At 42.6% G+C, this 23,630-nt stretch overlaps 2 protein-coding genes across 7 annotated transcripts in view; both read right to left on the bottom strand.

The window, feature by feature from the left end:
* epb41l5 (erythrocyte membrane protein band 4.1 like 5) overlaps positions 1-17,959 on the bottom strand; it is a 34,729-nt gene extending 16,770 nt beyond the window's left edge. For 4 of the 6 annotated variants that reach the window (XM_026144397.2, XM_080291132.1, XM_080291128.1 and 1 more), the window contains exons 1-12: positions 17,747-17,959; positions 16,325-16,536; positions 8,446-8,550; positions 7,477-7,519; positions 7,174-7,252; positions 6,994-7,038; positions 5,977-6,029; positions 3,465-3,585; positions 3,072-3,159; positions 2,782-2,870; positions 2,616-2,685; positions 406-575 (exon numbers count right to left, since the gene is read on the bottom strand). In XM_026144397.2, the coding sequence (XP_026000182.2) occupies positions 406-575; positions 2,616-2,685; positions 2,782-2,870; positions 3,072-3,159; positions 3,465-3,585; positions 5,977-6,029; positions 6,994-7,038; positions 7,174-7,252; positions 7,477-7,519; positions 8,446-8,550; positions 16,325-16,504 (1,043 nt within the window). In that variant the 5' untranslated portion in view covers positions 16,505-16,536; positions 17,747-17,959. Of the gene's footprint in view, positions 1-405; positions 576-2,615; positions 2,686-2,781; positions 2,871-3,071; positions 3,160-3,464; positions 3,586-5,976; positions 6,030-6,993; positions 7,039-7,173; positions 7,253-7,476; positions 7,520-8,445; positions 8,551-16,324; positions 16,537-17,519; positions 17,656-17,746 lie in introns of those variants that run through there. The other 2 variants (XM_080291130.1, XM_080291129.1) reach the window with 2 other exon arrangements.
* Positions 17,960-22,658: 4,699 nt separating this feature from the next.
* ptpn4a (protein tyrosine phosphatase non-receptor type 4a) overlaps positions 22,659-23,630 on the bottom strand; it is a 67,669-nt gene continuing 66,697 nt past the window's right edge. Inside the window, exon 27 of the mRNA XM_026145418.2 lies at positions 22,659-23,600. Within this exon, the coding sequence (XP_026001203.1) occupies positions 23,220-23,600 (381 nt within the window). The 3' untranslated portion in view covers positions 22,659-23,219. The remainder of the gene's footprint in view (positions 23,601-23,630) is intronic.

Raw genomic sequence — 23,630 nt, 5'->3', positions numbered from 1 at the left:
TGGGAAGCAGCTTGCTACTGCAGCATGTTGATACCGAGTGCCTGTCAGTACCACTGCAAGTATCTGTGTGTACACACATGGGCTACTTGGCATGTATAGAGAGTGATTAAGCACTGTTTGTCAATCTGAGACGGTCTTCTTGGCGCACAATGACAAACACACACATCTAATTTGTGACATATTAATCTCGAGCAGTCTGCCACAATCCCCAGTTTACGTTTGAGTCTCCCACCACAACCATATTTCTCAGAGCTAAAATCCTAATTTTATCCTGTGATTTCCTTTTTAAAAAAGCTTGGGAATTATATTTTTTATGATCTGGGATGTAAGGTTACGTAAAACTGACTAAGACCACATACACACAAAGACTCTGAACAACCACAGCCCTGGCTGTGCATCTCTCACCTGTATCTGAAGCGTGAGCCCATGCGTATGAATCCAGAGCGTGCAGAGTTCTTCTCCACAGGTCCTCTCAGCCTAAAGAAAGCGTGGTGCTCCACAGCACACTTCCAGAGATGCTTACAGGCCTTGGGGTGGTCCATCCTGAAGACAAAGGTGTGCTCCTGCTCTTTACCCTGAGGAGAATCGGGACAGGGTTGGACTCGATTAAAGCGTTTTGACATCATTAGAGCAAATTGTGAACTTCTGCAGCTGGAGTAGAACTTGAAAGTGCAGCAGTGATCTGGCAGGTAAAAAGGACTCAAACAAGCCAGTGATGTCTTTATTTTTTATTTACAATTTTTATGATGAATCTAATATTTTAAGTATAGTTTAAAATCCCTGCATTTTACCAGAAAAACTAGTTGGGGCAGGAAAAACTGCATAACAAGTTTTGATTATTTTTTCCACGTCTGCATTACATGCCCCAACTACGCATGTACTTTAGCCATGCATAGACTTACTGAAGTGTAATAGGAATGACTGCTTGGTCATCGAACCTCCAGCTTTTTGCGTCTGCGATGGAGTACAGTCAGAGCTTTCCTTACTGAAGGGGCCTGATATGCGAGGAATGAACGGCTGTACCACCAGCGCAGGTGCTGCCTCATTAATTTGATTTCTCAGAGAGGCGTGGATGAAAGCCCGCCTGGCACTGCAGCCAGTTACAAGACCTGGAGCCGGTCCAGTGCCAGTCACACTGTTCCTGCATTTCCATCTATTCTCAGGTGTACTTCTGGTATTTCACACATGCATGAAGCTACACCCCAACCTCCCACTTTCCAAGGGGGAAAAACACAACATCCTTTACACAACAGGGGTTTCAGCAAAAAACAGTCACGTGAGTTAACAGACTGGCCAGCTGTTAGAAAAAAAATGGTCTGAAATTTAGAGTGACAGATGAGGGGAAGTGACTGCTTCACTTCCTCCACCCGAGCAGACGGGTTTACTGTCAAAGTGTGTGTGTGTGTGCGCATCACATTACTACAGCATACATTTGTTAAAGGACAGAGTTAGGAGGTGAAAACTGTGTGTGTACCTGTTTAGACGTCTTTATAAGGACCAGAAACTGGCATTCCACTATACTTGTGAGGACACACACGCTGATCCTCACAAGCTTTTTGATGCTCAAAATGTGGTTTTAATGTCAGGGTTACGATTAGGTTTAGGGTCAGGCATTGCATTATGTCAATTACATGTCCTTGCTAAGACAACAAAACGAGAATGTGTGTGTGTTGGGAGGTTTGGGGGGCGCATACCAGAAATACCAGAGGGGGCAGGCTCCTTTATTAACCTCAGTCAAAGACCCGAGGGACGGACACACGGACACACACACACACACACACACACACACACACACACACACACACACACACCTCCCTGTTATAATATGGATTGGGAACAACATCAAACAAAGTTTTTTGGGGGGATTTTTCTTTGATAAGAAACAACAAAAAATGTTGTTTGTTGGAATTTTCTGAAAGGTCTTAGAAAATGATTTTACACTGTAAGATGAACTTTTCTCAAAATGCTGAAATTCATCCTGATTTGTGTTTCTTTGTGGAAGCTGACACATTAGATGTGTTCAGTGAGTTTCATGAGATCGAACAGTGTAGAGTTACAGCTGCAAAGTTTAGCTTTTATAGCGTCTGGTATTTTCTAATTTACTTCAACCAGACCAGCTGAGAAAAATGATAAAAGCTCATTCAAACAGGAGCAAACGTACAGCAACTAGAGTTAATACAAGGTTTGAATTTTGTTAAATTAGCTTTTATTCTTATTTCATTTTGATTTTTTTTTCACTTCTGTTTAGTTTCATTAAAGGTTGTTTTTTTTTTAATTCGGTTTTATTTGAGTTTATTATGACTCAGAGTGAAAAACTCAGAACAGCCACTGTAATGGAGACTTTGCAGCCTAACGCACACACAAAAACACCTGCTCGCACCTGATGTGCTGAATAATGTGATCACACTGCAGGTGTTAAAGACATTTTATCTATATTTTGAATTTAATTTAGTCTTGTAAGCACAGGAGTTAAACTTTTTTTTTTTTTTTTTTTTTTACTACACCTGGTTTTACTTTGTTTCTATTAACATTAAGAAGATACTGCCCATCTACTCCGTATTCTCCACGGTCTGCTGCCCGTCATGTGTGCATCGTGTGTGTGCGCTCGTGATCACCTGATCATCATCCTCCACGACCACAAGCGTCAGTTTGCTCTTCTTGAAATCCAGACGAGTGATCTTGGGCCTAAGACAGTCACACAGGAAGGCAGGACAAAATATTATGTCTATAAAGCATGAAAAGAAAAAAAAAAAAAGTGAATTAGGTCCGAATGAAATGTACCAGAAGAAAAGGCCGATCTTAGTTTGTCCTTCAAACACCAGAACTCCAGTGGGTGTCAGGCCCAGGCTGTACTCGTTACCATCTCGAGCCTGCAGGGCAGAAGTGATGAAAAGACAGGAAGGGAGAAGAAAGAAGACACATCAAAGAGCTCACATTATGATCTTATCATATGCTAATGTTGCGATGCACATTCCTTTCTCTTCCTGTCTTTCATCAAGGGCACTTCCTGTTTGGGATCCTACGTGTGCTTGATGTGTGTGTAAACGGTACAGAAAGACCGTGTCACTTACCTTCACCATATGCATGTCCACCCCGTACATTTCGAGCCACTTTGCTTTATTCAGGTAGTTGATCTCAGCCTGGGCTGGTGTCTGACCTCTGAAAAAGGTGAGGAGGAAACGCATGCATCAGACTACACTCCCCTCCTTCCCTGCCACCGCTTCATGTGCTTTCCCTTTGCCTCCTCATCCCCCAAACCAGCTGTGGACTCATCTGGTTGTTGGGGATCTCTTTAATCGTCGGGTCTTTACCTTCGGTTGTGATTTAAAACAACTTTGTGCGAATTAAATAAAAAAAATGAAAGTGCAGTCCTAAGATGTTTGGCGTATATGGCAGCGTGGCCATTACATGACTTTCTACCTGTGCTCATAAACACACTACCTCAGTAACAACGAAACACTTACCTGCACTCCTTCCATGTGTTATATATAGCCAGCTCCATCTCCTCTGTCTGCTCAGGCATGAAGCGAAACTCTGACACGAGATCCAAATTGTGTTCTAATGGATCACAGTCGCCCAACTCGGCTGCAAACACACAGACGCATCTTTACAGTTAATGATGGAATACCCCCCCCCCCCATTCAGCATTTTACCAAACATTTCAAGTTGCTATACATCAATACAACCATTACATCCCAAATTTTAATAATATGTATGCATGAAGTCCATAGTAACTACATAAAAACATGTTTTTGTAAACGCACATTTCTAGTTACAGAAATTTCAGGTTTATCCATCAAAACTGTAAATGCAAAAAAGTTGCCCAAAATAGTTTCCAGCCACAGGAAATGTATTTTGAGTGTTTTCATAGTTTCATTTTTGAGATACACCAATTTTTATAAACTGCAGGAAAAACAAAATAAATATAATAATAGCATGTTCATCAAAATAAACTATTTCCACCAGTGGAATTAAGCCTCTCAGAAACTATACAAAAAGCCATAAAGTCAAGCATGACTTTCAAAAACACCAGTTAACCTTTGAAAGGCCCTGTAATGGAAAAAAAAAAAAAAAAACTTTCCCATGAAAAATGACATCACTTCCAGTTATGGCAGGTAATGGCGGACATGCGATAGTTCGCCCTGATATTTATTCCGACGTAGGGAGTGCTATGAACAGCTGATCGGATCGGCAAAGCGTGTTTGTGGAGTGTGTTTTTGTTGTTGCCAGCACTTTTTACACAATTTTTGGAAAGCCATATGTGGAAGGAAACTGCCACCTGGGACAAGTTGATTGCATGATATGCAAGTGCAACTCCTCTGGTTTCATATGCAAAAGAAATTATAGCGCTAGCTTATGTGGTTGCACTTCTACTGGGAATTAAAAATAGTTACACAAATAAGAGCGTGCACGCTCCGATGGGCTTAGAAGGGTTAAAAATTAAATAATTACATGAATTAATAAAAATAAATCTGTTCTTTATATTTTTCTAGAAAAATAGGAAATGGGTACAACAATTTATAGACTGTGCAAACATACATGGAAACAGTATTTAAGGCATGAAGAGAGTTTGCACAATTGCTTGATCGCCCACTGAAACCATTTCCGTACATGGATCAGATGAAGCTCCAGATGCATCTCTCAGGTCCTGTGTCCTTAAGAACTTGACTTTCACATACTGTTCACGTCATCTTCTGTTTGCTGCCACGTTTTCAGCAAACAGCTCTCTGGAAATCACATTGACGGTGCAAAAGTACTGTTTTATGCCAGTCTGTGTTATCTTTACCATTTTCTTAACTGAGGAAGAGAATAAATGCCGAGTTTCTGTGGCCGGCTGCTTGTAACAAAGACAATCAAATTTAAAATTGGTTCTTTGCTATGTTTCCTCTTATGTGTAGGCACAACACTGAGTTAGGGGTCTTTGAGTGCCTGGATGATTTAGAGGTCAGTTACGCGGCTTAAACAAAAGCATTTCCCTGAAAACGGTCGGGTACAAGGATTGGACTGAAAGCGAGAGGAAAAAGCAGCCATCGTCCAAAGAAAGAGCACTTTGAAAATTACAGGAAAGTCTGGCTCCATGGAAGCAAAACATAAAGAAATGAGGGGTTGCTCGAGACTTCTGAACACTACTGTGTGCATGAATTCCTCAGATTTAACTGGTTTTATACTGAATCACCCACCTAAAAGTCTCCAATGAGGTAACGGGTATTTCCAGCTGCCAGCATAAGAAATAAACCATCACACAGAAAAATTGAGAGAAGGGAAAGAAAGAGTCGTGATTACGGCTTCAGTGTTTGGATACACAGAAGCAGCTCAGGTTTGTGATCTTCATTGTTTAGCTAGTCCAGCTGTGAGCTAAGCCTCGGGATAAAGGGGGAGAAAATATAACTTTAGCCTATCCCTAAACGTGGACCAACAACAGAAATGTGAAAAAGTTGAAGATAAAGCTAGAAAGCTCAGCTGAGGGGCAGGGAGAAGGCAGAAAGGGTGCTGGATTAGGGGGCCACAGAAGAGGATCGAGCACTAATGAGCTGGCATTTACCCACAATGACCATGTGTAAGTGTGAGCACACAAGGGTTGGTGCACGCAAGCCCATTCCATAAATGTCTCCAGCGACTCAGTCTTTGCTCCTCTGCAGCACCTCTGAAATGGCTCATTGCAGGTAAACACTGGACTTATGAAACAGCTACTGCAGGTGTGTGAAGGTAGGAGCTCAGAGTGTAAGTCAAAGACTGCCATGACTGGTTCCAGATACGCATCTGTGATGTGAGAGCCTCGTTGGCACACAACCTCACCAAGAACACCAAGTTAGCATTTGAGGCTACAGCTCTGCAGCCTCGTTTAGTTTGCATGGACTAAAGTTCTCCAGCTGCTGTAAGATCTGGCTGCACTGACTTTCTAAGCCGAATCTCCAGACCAGAACAATCACCAGCTACATAAAACATAAGCTGTGTGTGAAACACTGATGTGCTTACCCTGTAGTGAGAAGGCAGCCAACTCCACCGCTGTGTCAAACGGACATTCGAGCCTAAAAACACAGACGTGCAAAAATGAATCGTAGTGAAACCCATGAAGCTCAAGCCTGCAGGTTCCCTTCCATAAAGAGGAAATCAGAATTCTATATTTTAATCTCTATTTAATGACTGAATGAAGGCATCTACACTCCAATGACCAGCAGGTCAATATATAATCCTGTAGGACTCTGAAGGTTAGAGGGCAAAGAAAACCAACACAAAGGATTCACATTTAAACACATTAGCCAGAGTTCAACAGTCGAGTGTCTCCTCAGATCTGTGTAAACTATAGAGATTTGTAGACGTTCCCCCCACACTGCCAACATCTCTCTTACTCAGTGAATTTACTTGTTTGACGAGCTGTTGTTAATAACAAACTCCTCGGTAACCCAACGTTAAGCTTACAAGGTAAAAACTGCAAACCCAACATTTATAAAAGGATCACATCTGAGCAGGACAAGTTCATTTTAACTAGTCAGAGTTTAGAAACTATGACTGAGGACAGTCTGCAGAGCACACTGAGCGTTTTTTTGAAGCAGAAGTAAAAACCTAACGTAGTTTGACCTTTAAATAAATGCAGCTAAGTCCTATGTAAATGTCTCCGTGTCCTTTCAGTAAGCCAAACGTTCCAACTTTCATTCCTGACTGAAAAGCTGTCCACGCCTTGGTAACTAATAAAGCTTCTTACTTAAATTCAAAGGCTACAGTGCAGGATTGTTTAGTTACCAAACAGTTACAGCACAGCTGTATTAACAGCTGTCAGGGAAGTGTTCCCACGTGAATGAGACATGTTGTATAAAAATGCTTTGAGAGCTCGAGCAGAGAGGCTGAAAAATGCTGATCATTTTCTGCTCTGAACAAGCAGAAGAAACCTCAGAATGTAAAGAACAAATATGGGAACAGGCATCATTCTTAACACCTGACAACTTAAAACATGCAAACGCTTAAAAGTGTGCGCAAGAAACAGAAGTTACATACTTGCTACTGAGGAGGTCTTGTTTCAGCTGCAACACAAAAAGATATCTGAAAGAAAGCAGAAGGAAATTATCAGATATTTCACCCTTCTGAGTGGTGCGTGGCAAAACTTCCTTTAAAGTTCACTACAGTGGGATTTTAAAATGAGAGGAAAGAAATGCAGGTGTGGGTGTCTAAGCCCACCTGGTGAGCTCCTCGTGCAGGTTGTTCGGCTCTGAGGAGTAGAACTTGACTCTCATGTGAAGGCAGTAAGGAGGGCCAACTAAATGGAAAAATTTAAAAAAGATATTTATGAAATTTAATAACACAATAGCGTGTAATGTGTGCCTCGTGTTATTCACATGAACACAGTCGTATTGGCCTCTAACATTTCAAAGAAATCCATTTGTGATGTCGGCTGGAGAATCCCAGCTGGTGAGTTTCTCTTCCAAAAACGTAAACATGCTCTTCACACAGGGATCAATGTGTTTGGGCTGCAATACTCACTTTTCACTTGTTTCTTGATACTTTTTGTGACATCGAGCCAATGCTGAAAGAATACAAAGCAACAACAATTAAATCAACACAGCAAGGTTTAGCAAAACTAACATGAAAGCCAACAGCAACATTACTATACATGCGCCTTTATTGAACATAGAAACAAAGCACTGGTGTGGTCAACTGATACAAAGCGACCACTTGAGTTAATTGGTTAATAAGTGCGCTGTTCTTCGAGGTTTCTTCTTAGAAGTTCAGGCTCTGCGAGGCATGAACTATGTTAGAGAGAGAGGGAGGCGTCTGTGTCCATGTCAGAGACAGAGATAGATAACAGAGGAACAGCACTCTCTCATCTCTCTCCCCCACATTCCTTATTGCAGCCCTCCCTCTCCCAGCGCTCTAAACCTGCCTCCTGTTTGCCTGCCTTTGAGTTTCCCAGTGAAGGAACAGAGTCCCCGAGAGACCGATGACTTCAAACTGTTTGTGTAAGAGGACAGCCCGACTCCCAGAGTGGACCGAGCCTTTAAGCCCTGAAAGTGAAAGTCTGTGTCTCAACCTTTCCTGGGAGAGCAGTAATGTGGGATATGTGGCTAAAACACGACTGTCAGAGACACTTGGTATCATATCAAATAAAAGCATGACACAGAATTATACGGCAGCGACATACAGATAAAGAACAGATATTTAAATTTTTGATATTTACTATAATACAGTCATAAATTAAAATGAACTCCTTACCCAACAAATACAATAAGATGTATATTTCTCCATAACATAAGTGCTAAAAGTTAGAAAAGTAAACAAACAGTGTGTAAACATTTACTTTTTATGCATCAATCCAATATCTGTAATGGGGGAAAAATGTTAACTTTAAGTATTAACAGGAAGTCTGCAGATTTAGTCAGGCATTAAATTTTTTTATTAATAAATAAACAAAAAACAACCAGTACAGAGTCACAAGACACCCTCCATGCTTACTGGAACTTGTGCCGAGTCCATGAAGCGTATTCCAAAGTAGTCTTTCTCAACAATGTCCAGATGGTACATGATCTGTTCAAACAGCTCCTCGCCTTTGGCTTTTTTCTGTAGAGGCAAACACACGAAAGAGAAGACTTCAGTGCTCTTGTTTCAGCACATTAATGAAAGTTAGGGTTGCCTCGGCCTCCAAGAAGTTTATAAATGATAAAACTGATTATTTGATCAGTCTTTGCAATGCCTGCAGCTCTGGAAAATTTTTTATGGGAAATAATATAATTCCCTGGAATACATTCTGACTTGTGTGGAAGAGATTAGAGAAAATGTTAAGCTGTCAGAAGCTGAATAGGTGTTGCCCTCTCTGACGAGGCCGTACCAGTCACTGCCTGCGTTCACGTTGGGACTGGGAAATATCTCAAATATACACCGCTCTCCTCTCAGTCTCACATTTCCATGAGGAGCAGTCACATCTCATGACAGAAGCTTTGTGTGCATCCGAGATCAATCTGCAGCTCCACAGTTCTCATAGTCCTCTAGTGTTCAGGAGTTTAGAATCAGCCTATAAAATCGGTACCAATCGGTCACCACTGCCTGATCGAGCTGGCAGCGTCTGTTCGTCCATAATAAGAAAGTAGGAATTATTTGATCAAACAGGTGCAGTTTCAGCTGTTTACCAGGTTTCACCACCCCCGGTTACTGGAGCACAAGCCTTTTTAGTTAAAACGTTCCCTGGATGCCACAGTACTTTTCCATGTGCCAGGTAACATTGTTTCTAACATACTAGGCCTAGAGTTTCCAATTTATCTCACTTCATGCAACCAAACCAGTTACATGACATTCTTTCTGAGGCTATAACAGCACAACTATGTGCAAAATGTTATTTCCAGAAATGGGTGAAGTGTTTAAGAACTAAGTAAAAAGCTTAAGCAGGATTGCCTCGATCTCTCTCTCTCACACACACACACACACACCCCCCCAAGAGAGCTCCTGGGCAGCACAGGGGCTGGCCCCATGCTAGCTGGCATAGCTGACGAGGCATACCGCACCCCTACAGTACCCTGGGAGAGGGAGCACAAAGGACTCATTGTGTGTGTGTGTGTGTGTGTGTGTGTGTGTGTGTGTGTGTGTGTGTGTGTGTGTGTGTGTAGCATTGTTAGAGTCTTTGCAGTCTTTCTGCCTCCCTGTGAGCACACAGTTCTCCCTCTGAGACGCTCAGATTGTTTAATGACAACAAAAGTCTTTAACCAATATCAACTACTGCAGTACGAGTCCAACCAAGCAGCCGGGGGAGCGATGTGTCCATAAAAAGGAAACAATATCTAAGATGAGTAGAAGGGTTACGGGGTTATTTTAGAAAGAAAAACACGATTCGAGCGTTTGCATGCATGTAAATTTAGTCTACTCTTAAATACTCCATTCAAAAAGCATCCATGGGCTTGACCTTTTCTCTGGTGCTACACACAAAAGAAGGTCAGTGTAGGTGATAGGGTGGGGTAACTGGTGGCAGTGGTGTAAACAAAACAGAAGGGAATAAACGTCCAAAAGGGAAGGATCCTTTGGCCTGGGGTGGTCTTACATATAAGAACCAGAGATGGTAAACCTGTGAGGTGTGGATCCTATTCAGGGTGTATTTCCCGCCACTCGGACGTCTCACAAGAATAAAGGAAACCAGGAAGCATTGAGAAGGGACACACAGCATTTCCTAAGTTACTGTATGTCTAAGCTGACACCTGGTGCCAGATGTTTATACCACTGGTTCCCAGTTTGTGTTAAAACACACTATAGTGATCTGAGATTTTTTTTTTTTACTGTGAGTCGAAGGGCACCTCTGTCCACTGAGCCAATCCACACTGCTCAGGTGGTAGAAATGTTAGTCTGCTTTAGCTTAAGTCTGACTTGGGATGCGAATATGTCACCAAGCAAACTAGACCGACACTGAAACACCACCATGAGAGAGATGTAGAGAACTTCAAAGGAGGACTGGGTCTGAACCTAAAGCCACGTTAAGGTGATGCATGGAGGGCATACGCTAGCAGAGAGGAGAAGAAGGGACTAATATGAATACAGGTTTAGCTTTATTTTTGGTTTCCCTTTGTTACACCTTAAGCTCAAAATGTTTAAAAAAAAAAAAAATCACTGTTTTATACAATGCAAATGAATGTGTGACACACAGACACTTGACAGCAGGAGCACAGAGAGCCTCTTACAAACAGCTGTGAGTGAAATACAGAGCAGATTAAAATTAGAGATGCAAAGAAGGGATTTTTTGCTAGTTTTCTAATATAAACGTTCATTTACAAGCATCGTAAAAATCATACGATTATGAGTGATGAAGCCGTTTACAATCCAGCCCGCTCTTTGTCCAAAGGTCTTCTGTCATTATTATCCTCAGCTGTGAAGTAGGGCTGCTCAATTATAGCAAAATTGGTCAGCTTTAGACTCTACCATAGAGCCTTCACTGTGAGAAGTCTGCAAAGGCAGACCGGGACGAAGAGAGGGCCAGGAGGCAGCGGAGCTGCTGCTTCGATGGCCGGCACAGTATAAATGCAGAGAGCAACAACAGCTAACCAACACTCCTGTCACACAAACCTGAAAGCTGACCGAGTGGTTAAAAGGGCAGCTGCAGGTTCTGTTAATGAGGCCTCTGCAGCAGGGCGGGCAGTTCATTTTCCCCAAGAGTCCACATGACAAACTGGGACTGTTGTGTGCACGTGCATGCTTTGTAAAATTTCAAAGGCTTTTTTAATACAAAGTGCTATTGCTGTCTTGCTTCTTGTTACTTACTTCAGCTACTTCCCTTTTAGTTCTCACTCAGTGAGAGAAATCTGGTCTGTTTTGGGCTTTAAGTGCATGAAAGTCAGGTTCAGTGCGGTCACTGGGAGAGTTTGTGTATCTGGGTTTGTTAGACTTCATCATTGAGAATGTGATGATGGTAGATCCAAAGACGGCCAACACTTTCTGAGCACGTGTGCTTATGAGTGTAAAGTTCTCCTCTTTGAGAGTAAAAACTCCAAAGTGAAAAACTGTCTGTGATTCAGCCACTTCTTAAGTTAACCATTAAAGTTACAACACCAACAACATGGTTAATTTTTAGCGCTTACACAACACCTCCTGGTGCTAAATTCCCAATTTCAGATCTCGATTCATTTCAGAACTTAAGTTTTACTGAACCATAAAACTCCAGAAACGAATCTTGAACTGTGTAACATGCGTATTATTAACAGTGTCTGAAACGCAGACATCTGGAGGCTGAAAGCTGAAGCGTTTGCTCCTAAACCTCGCTCTGCTTCACTCTGTGCGCTCACACTGTTGGTATGAAATATAATGAAAGTCCAGCTCCCTGTGCTGCTGGCAGCGTAGGAGAAACAGTTCAAACAGCATAGAACAACAAAGGAAAACAACAGCCTCTCCAAACCATCAAGGCTTCCCAAAGCGACAGGAAACAAGTTTTCTTTAAGTTCTTTTAACTAAACATTGTGCCAACACTTCCCAGTAGGGCTCTGCTGCAAGGCGGGAAAATTCTCTTTCATCTTGATCTCGTCAAATTAAAACTGATAAATAAACTCTGCACACACACACACACACACACACACACACACACACACACACACACACACACACACACACAGCTTCTGGCAAATACAAAAAGGTCCTCTCTGAACATCACAACGTTTTAATTGTGCTTCCGTAACCCCTTAAAATACACTTTTGTATTCTTAGTAACTTTCATTATTATTCAGTTTTTCATACACAGTACATTGGGCATCCCCCAACGAGGCTTTAGTCAGAGTCAAAATAAAATTACCAGCACTGTAATGAAATTATTTTTAATTTTATTGGGGAGTAATGAGCTCCAACGTAGCGGATATTTGTGTGATCCAAATGATCAAAAATCACAGGACTCGAGTTCAGTCACAGAAGGTAACACAGACTGTGTCTCAAACTGATTAATTGGAAAATCCCTGTTATTCCAAATCTTTACTAATCTTTCTGATGACTACACTTAGAAAAACTGCATAACTTTGTAGTGACAAACCCACCGGTGAGACACAGCTTATTATGAGGTTATCAGAAAGACCCCCAGTTTCAGCAGCACCTCAGCGTCTGTCAACAGGTACTGCTCTACACTAGGCAGGCTTTAAAGTAGTGAAGGGCAGGACCACTGACAGAGCACAGAGGGGAGACGTCTATGACATCTAATTAAAGCAGGATGAGATATGAAGCAGACACGAAAGAAAAGACTGCTGGGACTAACACACTGATAGCCTGCGTCTGTGCTTGCTTTGTAAACAAATGTTCCAACTTCAATGATAAAAATTGATGATTAAAAAAAAAAAATTGACTCTGAAAATCAGCAGATCTGTGTCACAAGTACCACAGAAGGCTAAGCTGGATTGCTAGCAAAGCTGCCAGAGTCATCCACTACAGCTGTGACCAGACGTTTACAGAGGCTACAATCATTTCTTTTAACTGTTCATTCTCTGGGTGAAATTATTGTACAGCATACATCTTAAATAAACAAAACACAAAGATTTTTATTTTTCTGTATTCCACAATAATGTATATTAATAAGCAGTGCTGAACTTTCTACAGTGTTTTTGAGTTGATGAGAAGTTAATATTGTGACTGACGACAACTGGCAGCTTCTCTTTGTCAACATAATGAAGAGGATTTGTTTGACAGCACTTACTGGACTGACCAATCCGATGAGTGTGGTCATTAGATTGACCTTGGACCTTCCCGAACAACAGGAAAGTCTAAGGAACTCTAAGGCTACGTTCACACTGCAGGCGAAAGCGCTTCAAATCCAACTTTTCTGACCCATATCCGATCATGCTATGACAGTGTCAACTGTACAAGTTCGATAGTTTTAAATCCGATCTGGGTCACTTTCATATGTGGTCCTGAATCCGATACATATCTGATGTTTTATAAAGCGGCTGCTGTTTGATGGTCAGGTCGCATTAAGTCCGTCTTTTACGTCACTGACACAAGACAGACGCCAACTATCAGCGCCGGAGAAGGCATCGTGAACGCTTCCTGTCCATCCAGTGAAACTGTTGAGAAGACGACGTTGGAGAAACGTGAACATTTTCTTTGTACTGTATAATCTGCAGCTATCCTTTGAAGCAGCGCTCCTCTAAAACAGCAACAAGGGTCATTATTAGGCCAAATGTAAATAACAAAATAACTTTATAACTTAAAGCAAAATTGGGAAACGTAAAGTCCGAAACAAGTCTTCATATTAAGGTGCATCAGTCAAACTGTTGTTCTGGGTCTAAACTGAGCGCGTTGTGTGTGACGTCTTCTTTTGCGCTTGCGCCGCTTTGAGCGTTCACACTAGAGCGCGTTTGCTGTCGCATTTTATTTGTAGTGTGAACAAGCAGACAAAAAAATAAAAAAATCTGAATTGAGCATCAAGACCTGCAGAGTGAACGTAGCCTAAAATCTAAGGATGAGAATTGTGCATTTACACATTGGGAAGATCCCTTGAAGCCATTTCTGCACAACTGCAGATTCCACGATCATCAGTTCAAACAACTGCACTTAAGTACAAGTTTATTTGGATGTGTGACCACAAAGTCTGGAGGAAGACCCAAACAATCACCCTCAGATGACAGAAAAGGGATTAGGATGTTCAAGAAGAACACAGCACGAGTCAAACGCCTTCTGGAGAAAAGTTTGACAGTCAAACAAGACCAAGATTGAGCTGCTTGTTTTGAAAAACAACTATTTCAGCTAACTGGGGACATTATCGTAACTGCAAACTGAAGTTAAACGAGTGAGGAGAGTACTGAGTAAGGCTGTTAACAAGTGTGTGTCTGCTGCTGCCCAATCATTGAGAGTGCGCCAAGATAAGGTGGGAGTGTTTGCAGAAGCTACATACAAGCATATCTTGGGGAGGGGAAAAACAAAGAGTCCCAACATAAAGAAAAAGGTCCTGCTGGAATGCATTTGTAGAAGCTTTCCACACACACCAAACGTCTGAGTTTCTAGATGTATGAATGCAAGCACAGGCTGGAGTAGTAACATTCCTGTAATCATCAATTCCCCAGCAGAAACAAGAGGCCAAGAGAGCGCGTCCAAGCAGATAACATTCCTCTAAGGGACCGAGTAAGAAAACAATGGCACTCTCTCTTCATGTGCACAATACTGAGCTGGTAGGAGGGATTACACGTTAAGGATTTGGCAGGTCAGGCTGAGGACGGGCTCAGATGTGTGACATCACCTGTGAGATATGCTGAGTAAAACACATTCCTGCTCGCAAATGAGAAATTCCTGTAATGAGGTCTGCACTGCTGCTGGCAGCAGGCAGTTTGAGCCACAACATCTACAACGGGGAGAGCAAAATCAGGCAGTAACAGTGAGGAGGATTTCTCCCGAGCACATTTTCCTTGGAATTTATACAAGACAGCTTTCAAGATAAGCTTCTGGCTTCACTGGAGTTTTGGCTCACGGGAGGAAGAACATGAAGTGACAGGAAAATAATAATCACACGAGGGGGAAACTGTCCTAGAAGTGCAATCACTATCACTGTGCAGCAAGGCGCTCGTCTGTGAGGCAATAAAGTGAAACGAATAAAGAGAAAAAAGGGGAGGAGTGAGTTCTGGAGTGGTGACCAGCATGTCATGTGACCGAGCGTGTTCTCCAGAGAGGATCATGGAATTACAGGTGATCAGGAGCACGAGAGCACGCGCTTCATAGGATTAACAGGACTGCTCCACTGACACAGGCACACTGTGGTCACTGGTACACTGCTTTCACTTTCCAGCTCATAACCACATAAGAACACCGTTTATGTCAAGAGCCCATCTGAAGGCAATTAGTCACAAAGAATGATTCACTCAGATGCTATTATTAACAAGGTGTCGATTTCAAGGATGAGCAAGGATCAGGACGCGTCCAAAAACAAGACTCTCTCACATGCGCGCTGGTTAATGGGTCATTCTTTATTTTTGTAACGTGCTATTCAGCCTTGCTAAGTACATTTTTAGAGCGCTGATATCAACCTAAATATCTGTCCTATCACAGACGCACACTTATCTTCAACAGTGTACAACAACATAGTGACCAGTGTTGTTAGTTCAGGACAGTTTTATTTTGTTCTGTCACATCTGTAAAAGTTGGTTGGTTTTATAACATTGTTTCTAATATTTCTTATGAGTCAATAATCCGAGAAGATCAAAGTTTTATGAATTTCTATACGACTCAATATCAAAAATTAAATATTACTTGACTTAATTAAAAAAATTAATAATAATAGGACCACTTATTTTCAGAGTTCTTTTTTTGGTAAATTTGCTCTTTTCCCCCAGGAAATTTGTCTATTTTCTCTTGTAAGCTGCCAGTTTTCCTCATCCCTGAAGAATAATGCAGAAAAATATACTTTTGGTAATTTAGAAATGGTGTTATATTATAGTTTGTCCAGCAGAGTAGCTCTCAGTCTGTTTTATAATATACTCAGCACTGTATGCAGCACATGTAGCAGAGCAGCAAGTTTTCCTGTATCTAAACAGTTAAGTTGTTAATTACTTTGTAAGGATTTGCATTGGTGCATAATTTTTTTTGTTTTTTTTAAACCATATTTTTATTGATCATAAAGGTCAGAAATAACAGGAACCTGCATGAACAAATCAGGACTCTGTACCTGAACTAGTCCACAAACTGGGAGCCGGTCTGGAGCCCAGAGAAGGCCTGCATATGTTCCCAAAACTTAACATCCACCAGTTTCTGATAGTTTCACAGAAGACTGAGCGCAGAGCGAGCGAAATTCTCTAAGACGTAAAGGCTCTAATGAGGATCATAATTATAAAAGAGAGTGCGATGTGGAGCTGACAGACTTTTCCTGGCACAATGGGAAGTATCTTTAAAAACTCCTTACCGGTAAATCAACACTGACATCTGTCCCATCCAGCAGAGACACACGGCAGGTGATGATAGACGTTGCATCCCCAGCTGCAGGGATGTGCGTTGTGGCCCGCTGGGCTTCTCGTAGCCGGGCTTTCTCTGCATGTTTCCGGATGGAGCGTCGCCCCAGCGTCCTGCGCAGGAAACTTAACATGACGGGGGGAGAGGAAGGGCACCTGTACGCACCTGAAATCAAAGAGTGTATAGATTTTTTTTTTTTTTAATAATTAAGGTAAAAATGTATTAGTTTTGTGTGCAGTTGGTCTGTAGTCGAGCCATGGCCGTCAGCCTAACCACGGTGGCGTGCCCACTCTCAAACTACGTTCGTACACCTCACCCTAAGGCCACAACTTCCAGTAGCTGTTGAAAGAATGAGATGGCAGGTAGAATCAGTGGAAATGAGCTTCCTCTGAACGGTGCTTGGGCTCTCCCGTAGAGATCGGGTGAGGAACTCTGTCACTTCAGGGTTGGGAGGAGCTCAAAGTAGAATGACTGCTCTTCCAACCTGAAAGGAGTCAGCTGAGGTGTTTCAGACATCTGACTAGGATGCCTCCTGAGTGGTTTTTAGCTGTGACTGAACAGGTGTGTCCTCTGGTTAGGGTGTACAGCTGCACAGGTGACACATTTTATGCTAAGCTGTCAAAAATCTGATATTCAAATACAGCTTATGTCACTTTGTATGAAGTTATGCTGCTCATTTAGTCAAGAAAACAGAACTGATAAGGTGGGGCTGTAATTACTGACGGCAGGTAACCGTGTACCTGGTGTCAAACAGATGATTTTCTTTCCATCTAACAGAATCCCCAAATAGATTATAAAGACTGATGGGAGGATTTCATCGATAAGGCTTTTTTTAAATATAACAATAAATCTAGAAAATAAATATGTGCGATGTTATTTGACATCAAGAAGGCAAAGTAACGTTAAACACGACAAAACAAAGTTAGAGTTTACGTTTTAACTTAGTCTGAAACAGCTGCTAACGGTAATCGACCTTAAGTGTGCGTATTTTTAATATATTTTATTTTTTCCTGTGACTTCAGGTCACCCGGTAAACCAAAGTTCCTAAAAAAAAAAAAAAAAAGAGTCCGAAACAGACCTAAAATAATTTAAAAAATCCACTGGATCAACATTAATCAAATTAGCCCTAGCTTTATCGGTAACCTTACCCAGTTAAGGCCCCAAGTACCTGGTGTAAGCAAAAGCAACAGGTGTGCGTTCGTTATACCGCGCGGGCTAACCGTTAGCCACCAACGCGCTTAAGAAGTACGACTCCGACCGGGCAGGCGCGCCCCGCACAGCAAAACGAACGCCGCGTTTAGCGCCCAGAGCCGACGTACACTTGCTCCAGCAGACACTTGTGGATCCGAGGACGTCTGAATGATGGGCTACTTACAAAAACCTCCTCGCGGGAATTCACGGTGAAAGGACGCCCGCCTGCATCGCAGTCGGCTAAACAGAAGCCTCGGACATTTCCGCACTTTGTGACTTCTGGTTTTCTAATCTTCCTTTTTCTTGTTTTATTCCGCCTCGGTGCCTCTGCGGGATAATTTTCTCTCCCAGGTCCCAACAAAAAGTAGGAGGCAAGCGCTCCTCAGGAAGTGACGTCACGACAAATCCCGAAGAAAGGGACTCGATTAGCATTTTTAAAGCGACACACCTTTTCTTTTTTTAAACTTTTCCACTCACTTGGAACGAACGAACAAACAAAAAAAGTCATTAAGCGGTCATTTTCTTTGCAATTTATATTTACTTTATTTCAGTTTCTACTTCATTTATTTATGAGAGAAGAGAAAGGGGCTGCTGAGCTGGTACACGTAAAATCAAATATGTGTAAACGTGTAACTCGCAACAGCTTGCATGCTTTTGGAAAGCTGCAGCGCTTAAGGATTTAACCACTCATTTAATTTTTCTGAACTCGAATTATAAAGTATGGCCACTGTTTAACAGCATCACCCCCTACTGGTTGCTGTAGGAACTGCTGGTTCATTTAAGGGAATTGGTGTGCCCAAACATTATTACTATATCTAGACAGAAAGTAATGAACGCTGTGGAAAAACGGGAAATGACCTTTTTAAGAAAAAGAAAACTATCACGAGAAATTAATCTGGAAGTAAATAGGTTTAGCTTTCTTGGCCCCTAGACCTAAAGAGGCACTTGGAAAGCAAACATCTCCTCTGAGAAACTGATGCTGTTTCATTTGAAATTAGAGTTTTGTTTCCTGCACATATGAATACAGCTGTGCCTTTAAATTTAGCCCATCTTTGAGGTTTTGTGGCCAGGTACACAGGCAGACTTCTGTCAAAAGGCCTTTAAAATGCTAAAACAATGCCTTATCCTGATTCATTTCTATATTATTGTGATTAAGATCTGAAAAGATTCAGCTGTCTTCAGATTTTTGCACATTAATGTTCAAAGTTTTACAGCTTTGCCACTCAAATCCGATTCCCCTGCACGTTAAAAATGGGTGAATATCACTAAACTAAGTGCATATGCACCATGTGTGCCTTTGAAATTGTGCACATGCACTGCTGCACTGCATCCTAATGCAGCACACTGACCACATGTTTGCATCTGGAACCCAAACAGATTTTTATACCCCAGAAAACTGTGAGTGACAGAAGTGGATTGGTGGCAGCGAGAGCGAAAGAGAAAGCAGCGAGATCGGCAGTGATGCAGGCGAGGAGGCAAAGATGAAGATGCTAAGACCTTCTGTTGGATAAGAAATGAGTACAGATGGTCAGGGCACGTGCAGAGGAGGGACAGTGGATATGTTGGACAAAGGATGATGAAGATGGAGCTGCCAGGCAGGAGGAAGAGAGAAAGACCTCAGAGAAGATTTGTGGATGTAGTGAAAGAGGACATGCAGAGGGTTGGTGTGACAGAGGAGGATGCTGGGATAGGAGGAGATGGAGGCAGGTGCTATACCCCAGAAAGTCTATCTATATTAACACTGTGTGCATTTGGGGTCCAACATCATTTTCTCCAGCTACAACTAACAGCATCAGCACTGTGTCTCCCTTGTGTGACTGATGGCTTCACTCTACGCTTAAAACGGCACCAAATAATTCTAGTCGAGATCTTCAGCCTCCAGTCGCTCTAACGTTGCCCAACCTCACTTTTACAGTGTGGAAAAGCAAGGTGATCCGAAGCCACGTCTCCATGCTTTGACAGACAAGCTTTAATTGTTCATAATCAAGCTTATAGACATGTCCAAAGCACTGTAAAAACCAAGATACCAGAGAGGAACAAGCAACTGAGGACAAAGGATTTTATGACACAGGTAGAAGTTAACCAAGGGTATAATACGGTAAAACATTTCTCATGACGTTGTGGTTCATTATATATAACACTCGCTGTTATAGATTACCTTTCAAATAAAATGAGAAAGAAAAAAAAAGTTGGAAAGGGCATTGTTGAAATACACACCATTTGTGTCACATTTGAATCATCCAAAGGAGAGAAAAAAATAAAAATAGAAACAAAATCTTTCTGCTCACAAATGATTTTCCCTTTTATTTTAAAGTTTTTTTTTCATATACAACATTATATTTACATGTTCTAGTACTATTTACACAAAATTAGCAAGTGGCACTGTGTAGTTAGTTCTTTTTTATTCTTGATCCCTACAGGTGTCTTATTTTCAAACAAAATTTAAAAAAGATAAATTAAAAAGAAGAACATCTGAACAATGCTTTATGCCTCATCTTTCTCTCTCAGTAGGACTACCCGCCAATCAGCCTTCTACAAAGTGCTGTCTCTTCTTCGTTATCTTTACAAAAATACACCCCGAGCCCTCCCCGCGCCCCTCCACACTACTTCAGCTCAGTAACCTTGGATACACAGACAGTACCGATTACGTGTCAACAAAAACACGTCGAACACAGACGGCTCGAATCCTCCGTCATCGACCTCTCACCGCACGTTTTCTCGTCTCATGACGAGTTTTTTGTATTTTTTTTTGGTGGCACTTTTAATTCTGCTGCCAAAAACAAAAGCTTCACTTCTTCCAGAGTGCACACTCACAGATGTGGGCCTGCGGCGCGTTTGTCAATAAAAGCAAAAGTTAAAAAAAATCGCCGGCCCTCCCATGACTAGCCTCAGTTTGTCCTTCTGTGGAAAACAGGCTGTTTGATACTGTACCCACGGTATTCTGCACGGATGTGTCACTCGCCTCCAGGCCGTGCAGAGAGTGGGATCCATGTATAATGATCCAAAAAGAGAGGCAGCTGGGGAAAACAATGAGGAGAGAACTGTGGATGTTGCGTGGGCTCTGCAGAAATGACTGAAGTGTGTTAGGCCAATTTTGGGAGAGGGATGCAACACGGGAGAGATTAAGGAGGAGGAGGGAAGAAAGAAAAGAGTGAAGAGGAAAGCAGTTTCCAGGCTCTTCTTAATCCCACCTCTACATGTGGCCAAGGATGATTCAGCTGTTTGAAAAGGAGGCATGAGCACAAAGTGAATTGTTTCACAGGCGAAGATTCAACCAGTTTCTTTTTTAAACCACACTTCAGGAAGGCTCCCTTTCTATTTCTTATTTTGTTTCTTTTGTCTTGTTTTTTCCAGAAACTTGAGATCAGGTTCGAGCAGGTCTGCGGCTTCACGGCTCAACCTTTCATTCCAGTTTACAGGCAAGCAGGCTGAGAGCAGACAGCTGCCAAAGTACATGTTAGAGATGGCTGAGGAACAGAGAGGGAGAGGTAACGGAGGACGAAAACCGAAAACACACATTCGTATTTTTCTCACACACACACACACACACACACACACACACACACACACAGCGGTATTTGTTTCCAGCAGAATCCGCTGCGAGAGCCGAGATGAAACTCATCGCCACACTCGAGCGCAGCAGCATCACCGGGTTTTACAAATAAAACCGACTACCTGGGTTCTGTGAAATGAAAATACGAAAATTGTTTAGTCTCACCTATAATCTAAACATGTCTTACAAAGATGAGGTATCGTTTAGGGAAAAGAGAACCAACAAAAAGGGAAATATCGGCTGAATGTTGTGTTTGTGCTGCTTCTGTAAACAACTCTCACGCACAGGCTGCTGTCAGACCTCTCACAGCGAGTTTTTCTCAGGTTAACTGCTCAGAGTAACCACACTTCCACCTGGACTGTCAGCATGTACCCGGGTTTGCTCCGGTCTGGGCTGAACAAACAAAAAGACTAAACGCGGGGAGATCGATGGAGGGAGCGATTAAAGTTTGCTACTATTGTGCAAACGCTGTGGGGGTGAAAAACAATACTGATTGCACAAAACTTGTAGCAGCTTTCACCCACAGATGTCTGACCCTCTACCTGTTCCTTTAAACATTAAAGACCTGTGCAAAGAAAGCAAGAACTATCTGAGTTGCATAAAGAAGACCAGTATTTCCAGCCTGAGGAAGCAAGGTCAACATATCCAGGCTTTCTTTCTCCAGGATCTCTGCTTCAGGCGCACATAAAGCATACAGACATATAGTCTGACTCTTCTTTTGCAAAATGAAATGGACCAATTAACTCAAATGACTATATTTGATTAAGAATTTGATGTGGCCAGAGATTAGAGGTGTGAAACGTGAGAGGATACTGCAGGAGACGTGGGAATCACTTTCATTTCGTGGCCAATCGAACATTCCTGAAGAATTTTCTAATCGTCTTCACTTCCCGCAGTGTAATTAAAAAAAACCTTAATCACCAAATGAACACATTCAAATTCATTGCAGCAGAGTTTATGTTGCTGTAGCTTCACATCTGTAACTGGGCTCTACAGGTTGCATATATAAAACATGAATGGCGTTTTCAGGTAGACAGTGAGGAAAATGTGGCGCTTCCTGATGATTTTAAGCCAAAACACTGACATGACCTGCTCGGACCGGGTTCAGCAGAAGGTACCGCCCGGCGGGATCCAGCTCGGTTAAAAGAAACCATCTTTGCCACGATGAAGACTTCAGGCTCCACATTAATCCTAATCCACGGTGCGCCCCTCTGGTCGGAGGGACGCTGTCCGGCTCGAGGACACCGCGGTTTTTAGCGAGAAGCGAATCGATGCAGGAGCGTGAAAGTGAGCGAAAGCGGACGGGAGCTGTGGTGACGAGGATCAAAAACCCCGCCAAACAACGTCCACGTGTGCGTCTGTGGGCTCAAACACACCGCTCACAGAAGGATCGAGTACCAAACTCCCCCCAGCGCCGAACGAGAGGCGAGACGAGAAAGATCAAAGCAAGTACAATAAATTAAATCACTGTTGTTGTTTTTGCCCCCCCAAACCACAAAAATCAAAAGAAATAATGAAGTAGTTCGAAGAAGAGGAATCACACTACTTTACTACCTAAGATTTAATCAGGAAAGCATGAAGCTCTAGACTTGTACAAACAAAACATACAGCGTTTTTTTGTTCAGTGGACAGGGTTTGACACAAACTAAAACACAATAAATACTCTGAGGAACAAGAGATAAGGTTTTTCTCTTTATCTGCTAAAAGGACACTAAAAAAAAAAAAGGCAGGTCCGTCTGGCAGACTCACTCCGAAGGGGACAGGGCAACCCTTTGGGATTTAAAAAAACTAAAATAATAAGAGAGAGAGCGGAGGGGAGGCTTTCCATCCACAGTGGCCGCCCTTCCCCTTCGTACTTATGGCACTACAGCAACTCCCCATCCACGTTTTATCATCTCGTTCATTCTTTGATTCTTCTTTTCGTTACCCTGAACATTAACTCCCCCTAAAGGTACCTGTTCGACACAGCTGGGTTTTTTAACTCATCACGTCCAAAGGTTTTCATGTCAGTTTGTCTGTTCGTTTCATTTTTTGTCAGCTTAAAGTGCAACAGTGCTTTTGTTCTCTCGTCCGGCCTCCTCCCGGTGAGCCCCGCCCACCCACGTCACGGGTTAGCGGGATCGGGGTTCGCGCTGGTCTCGCTCGTCACGCTGGTGGCACTGGCGACGCTCGGCTCCTCCACTTCCTCCTCCTCCTCTTCTTCTTCTTCCTCCCCCTCTTCTGTCACTTCTCCCACATCCAGCACCTCGACTTCGTCGTCATCCTCTCCGTCCAGCTCTTCTTCCAGCATCTCCACCTTGGCCGCCTCCCCTTTCTCTGCCGTCGCCGCCTCGTCTCGCTCCTCTCCCGCTTTCTGCTGCTCTTTCCGCTCCTCCTTCTCGTCAGCCGCCTTCTCTCTCTGCTGGTAGAGGGCCGTCTTCAGCGGCTTGAACAGGTCTTCCTCGTAGACCTTGAGGATGGCCTCGCACACGAAGCGGTACTGGCTCTGAAAAGAAAAGCGGAGGCAGAGTTTAAG

This window comes from Astatotilapia calliptera, chromosome 16 (assembly GCF_964374335.1).
Source record: "Astatotilapia calliptera chromosome 16, fAstCal68.1, whole genome shotgun sequence".
Taxonomy (NCBI): Eukaryota; Metazoa; Chordata; class Actinopteri; order Cichliformes; family Cichlidae; genus Astatotilapia; species Astatotilapia calliptera.
The sequence above is the reverse complement of the archived record's forward strand: the minus strand, read 5'-3'. Positions and strand labels throughout refer to the sequence as shown.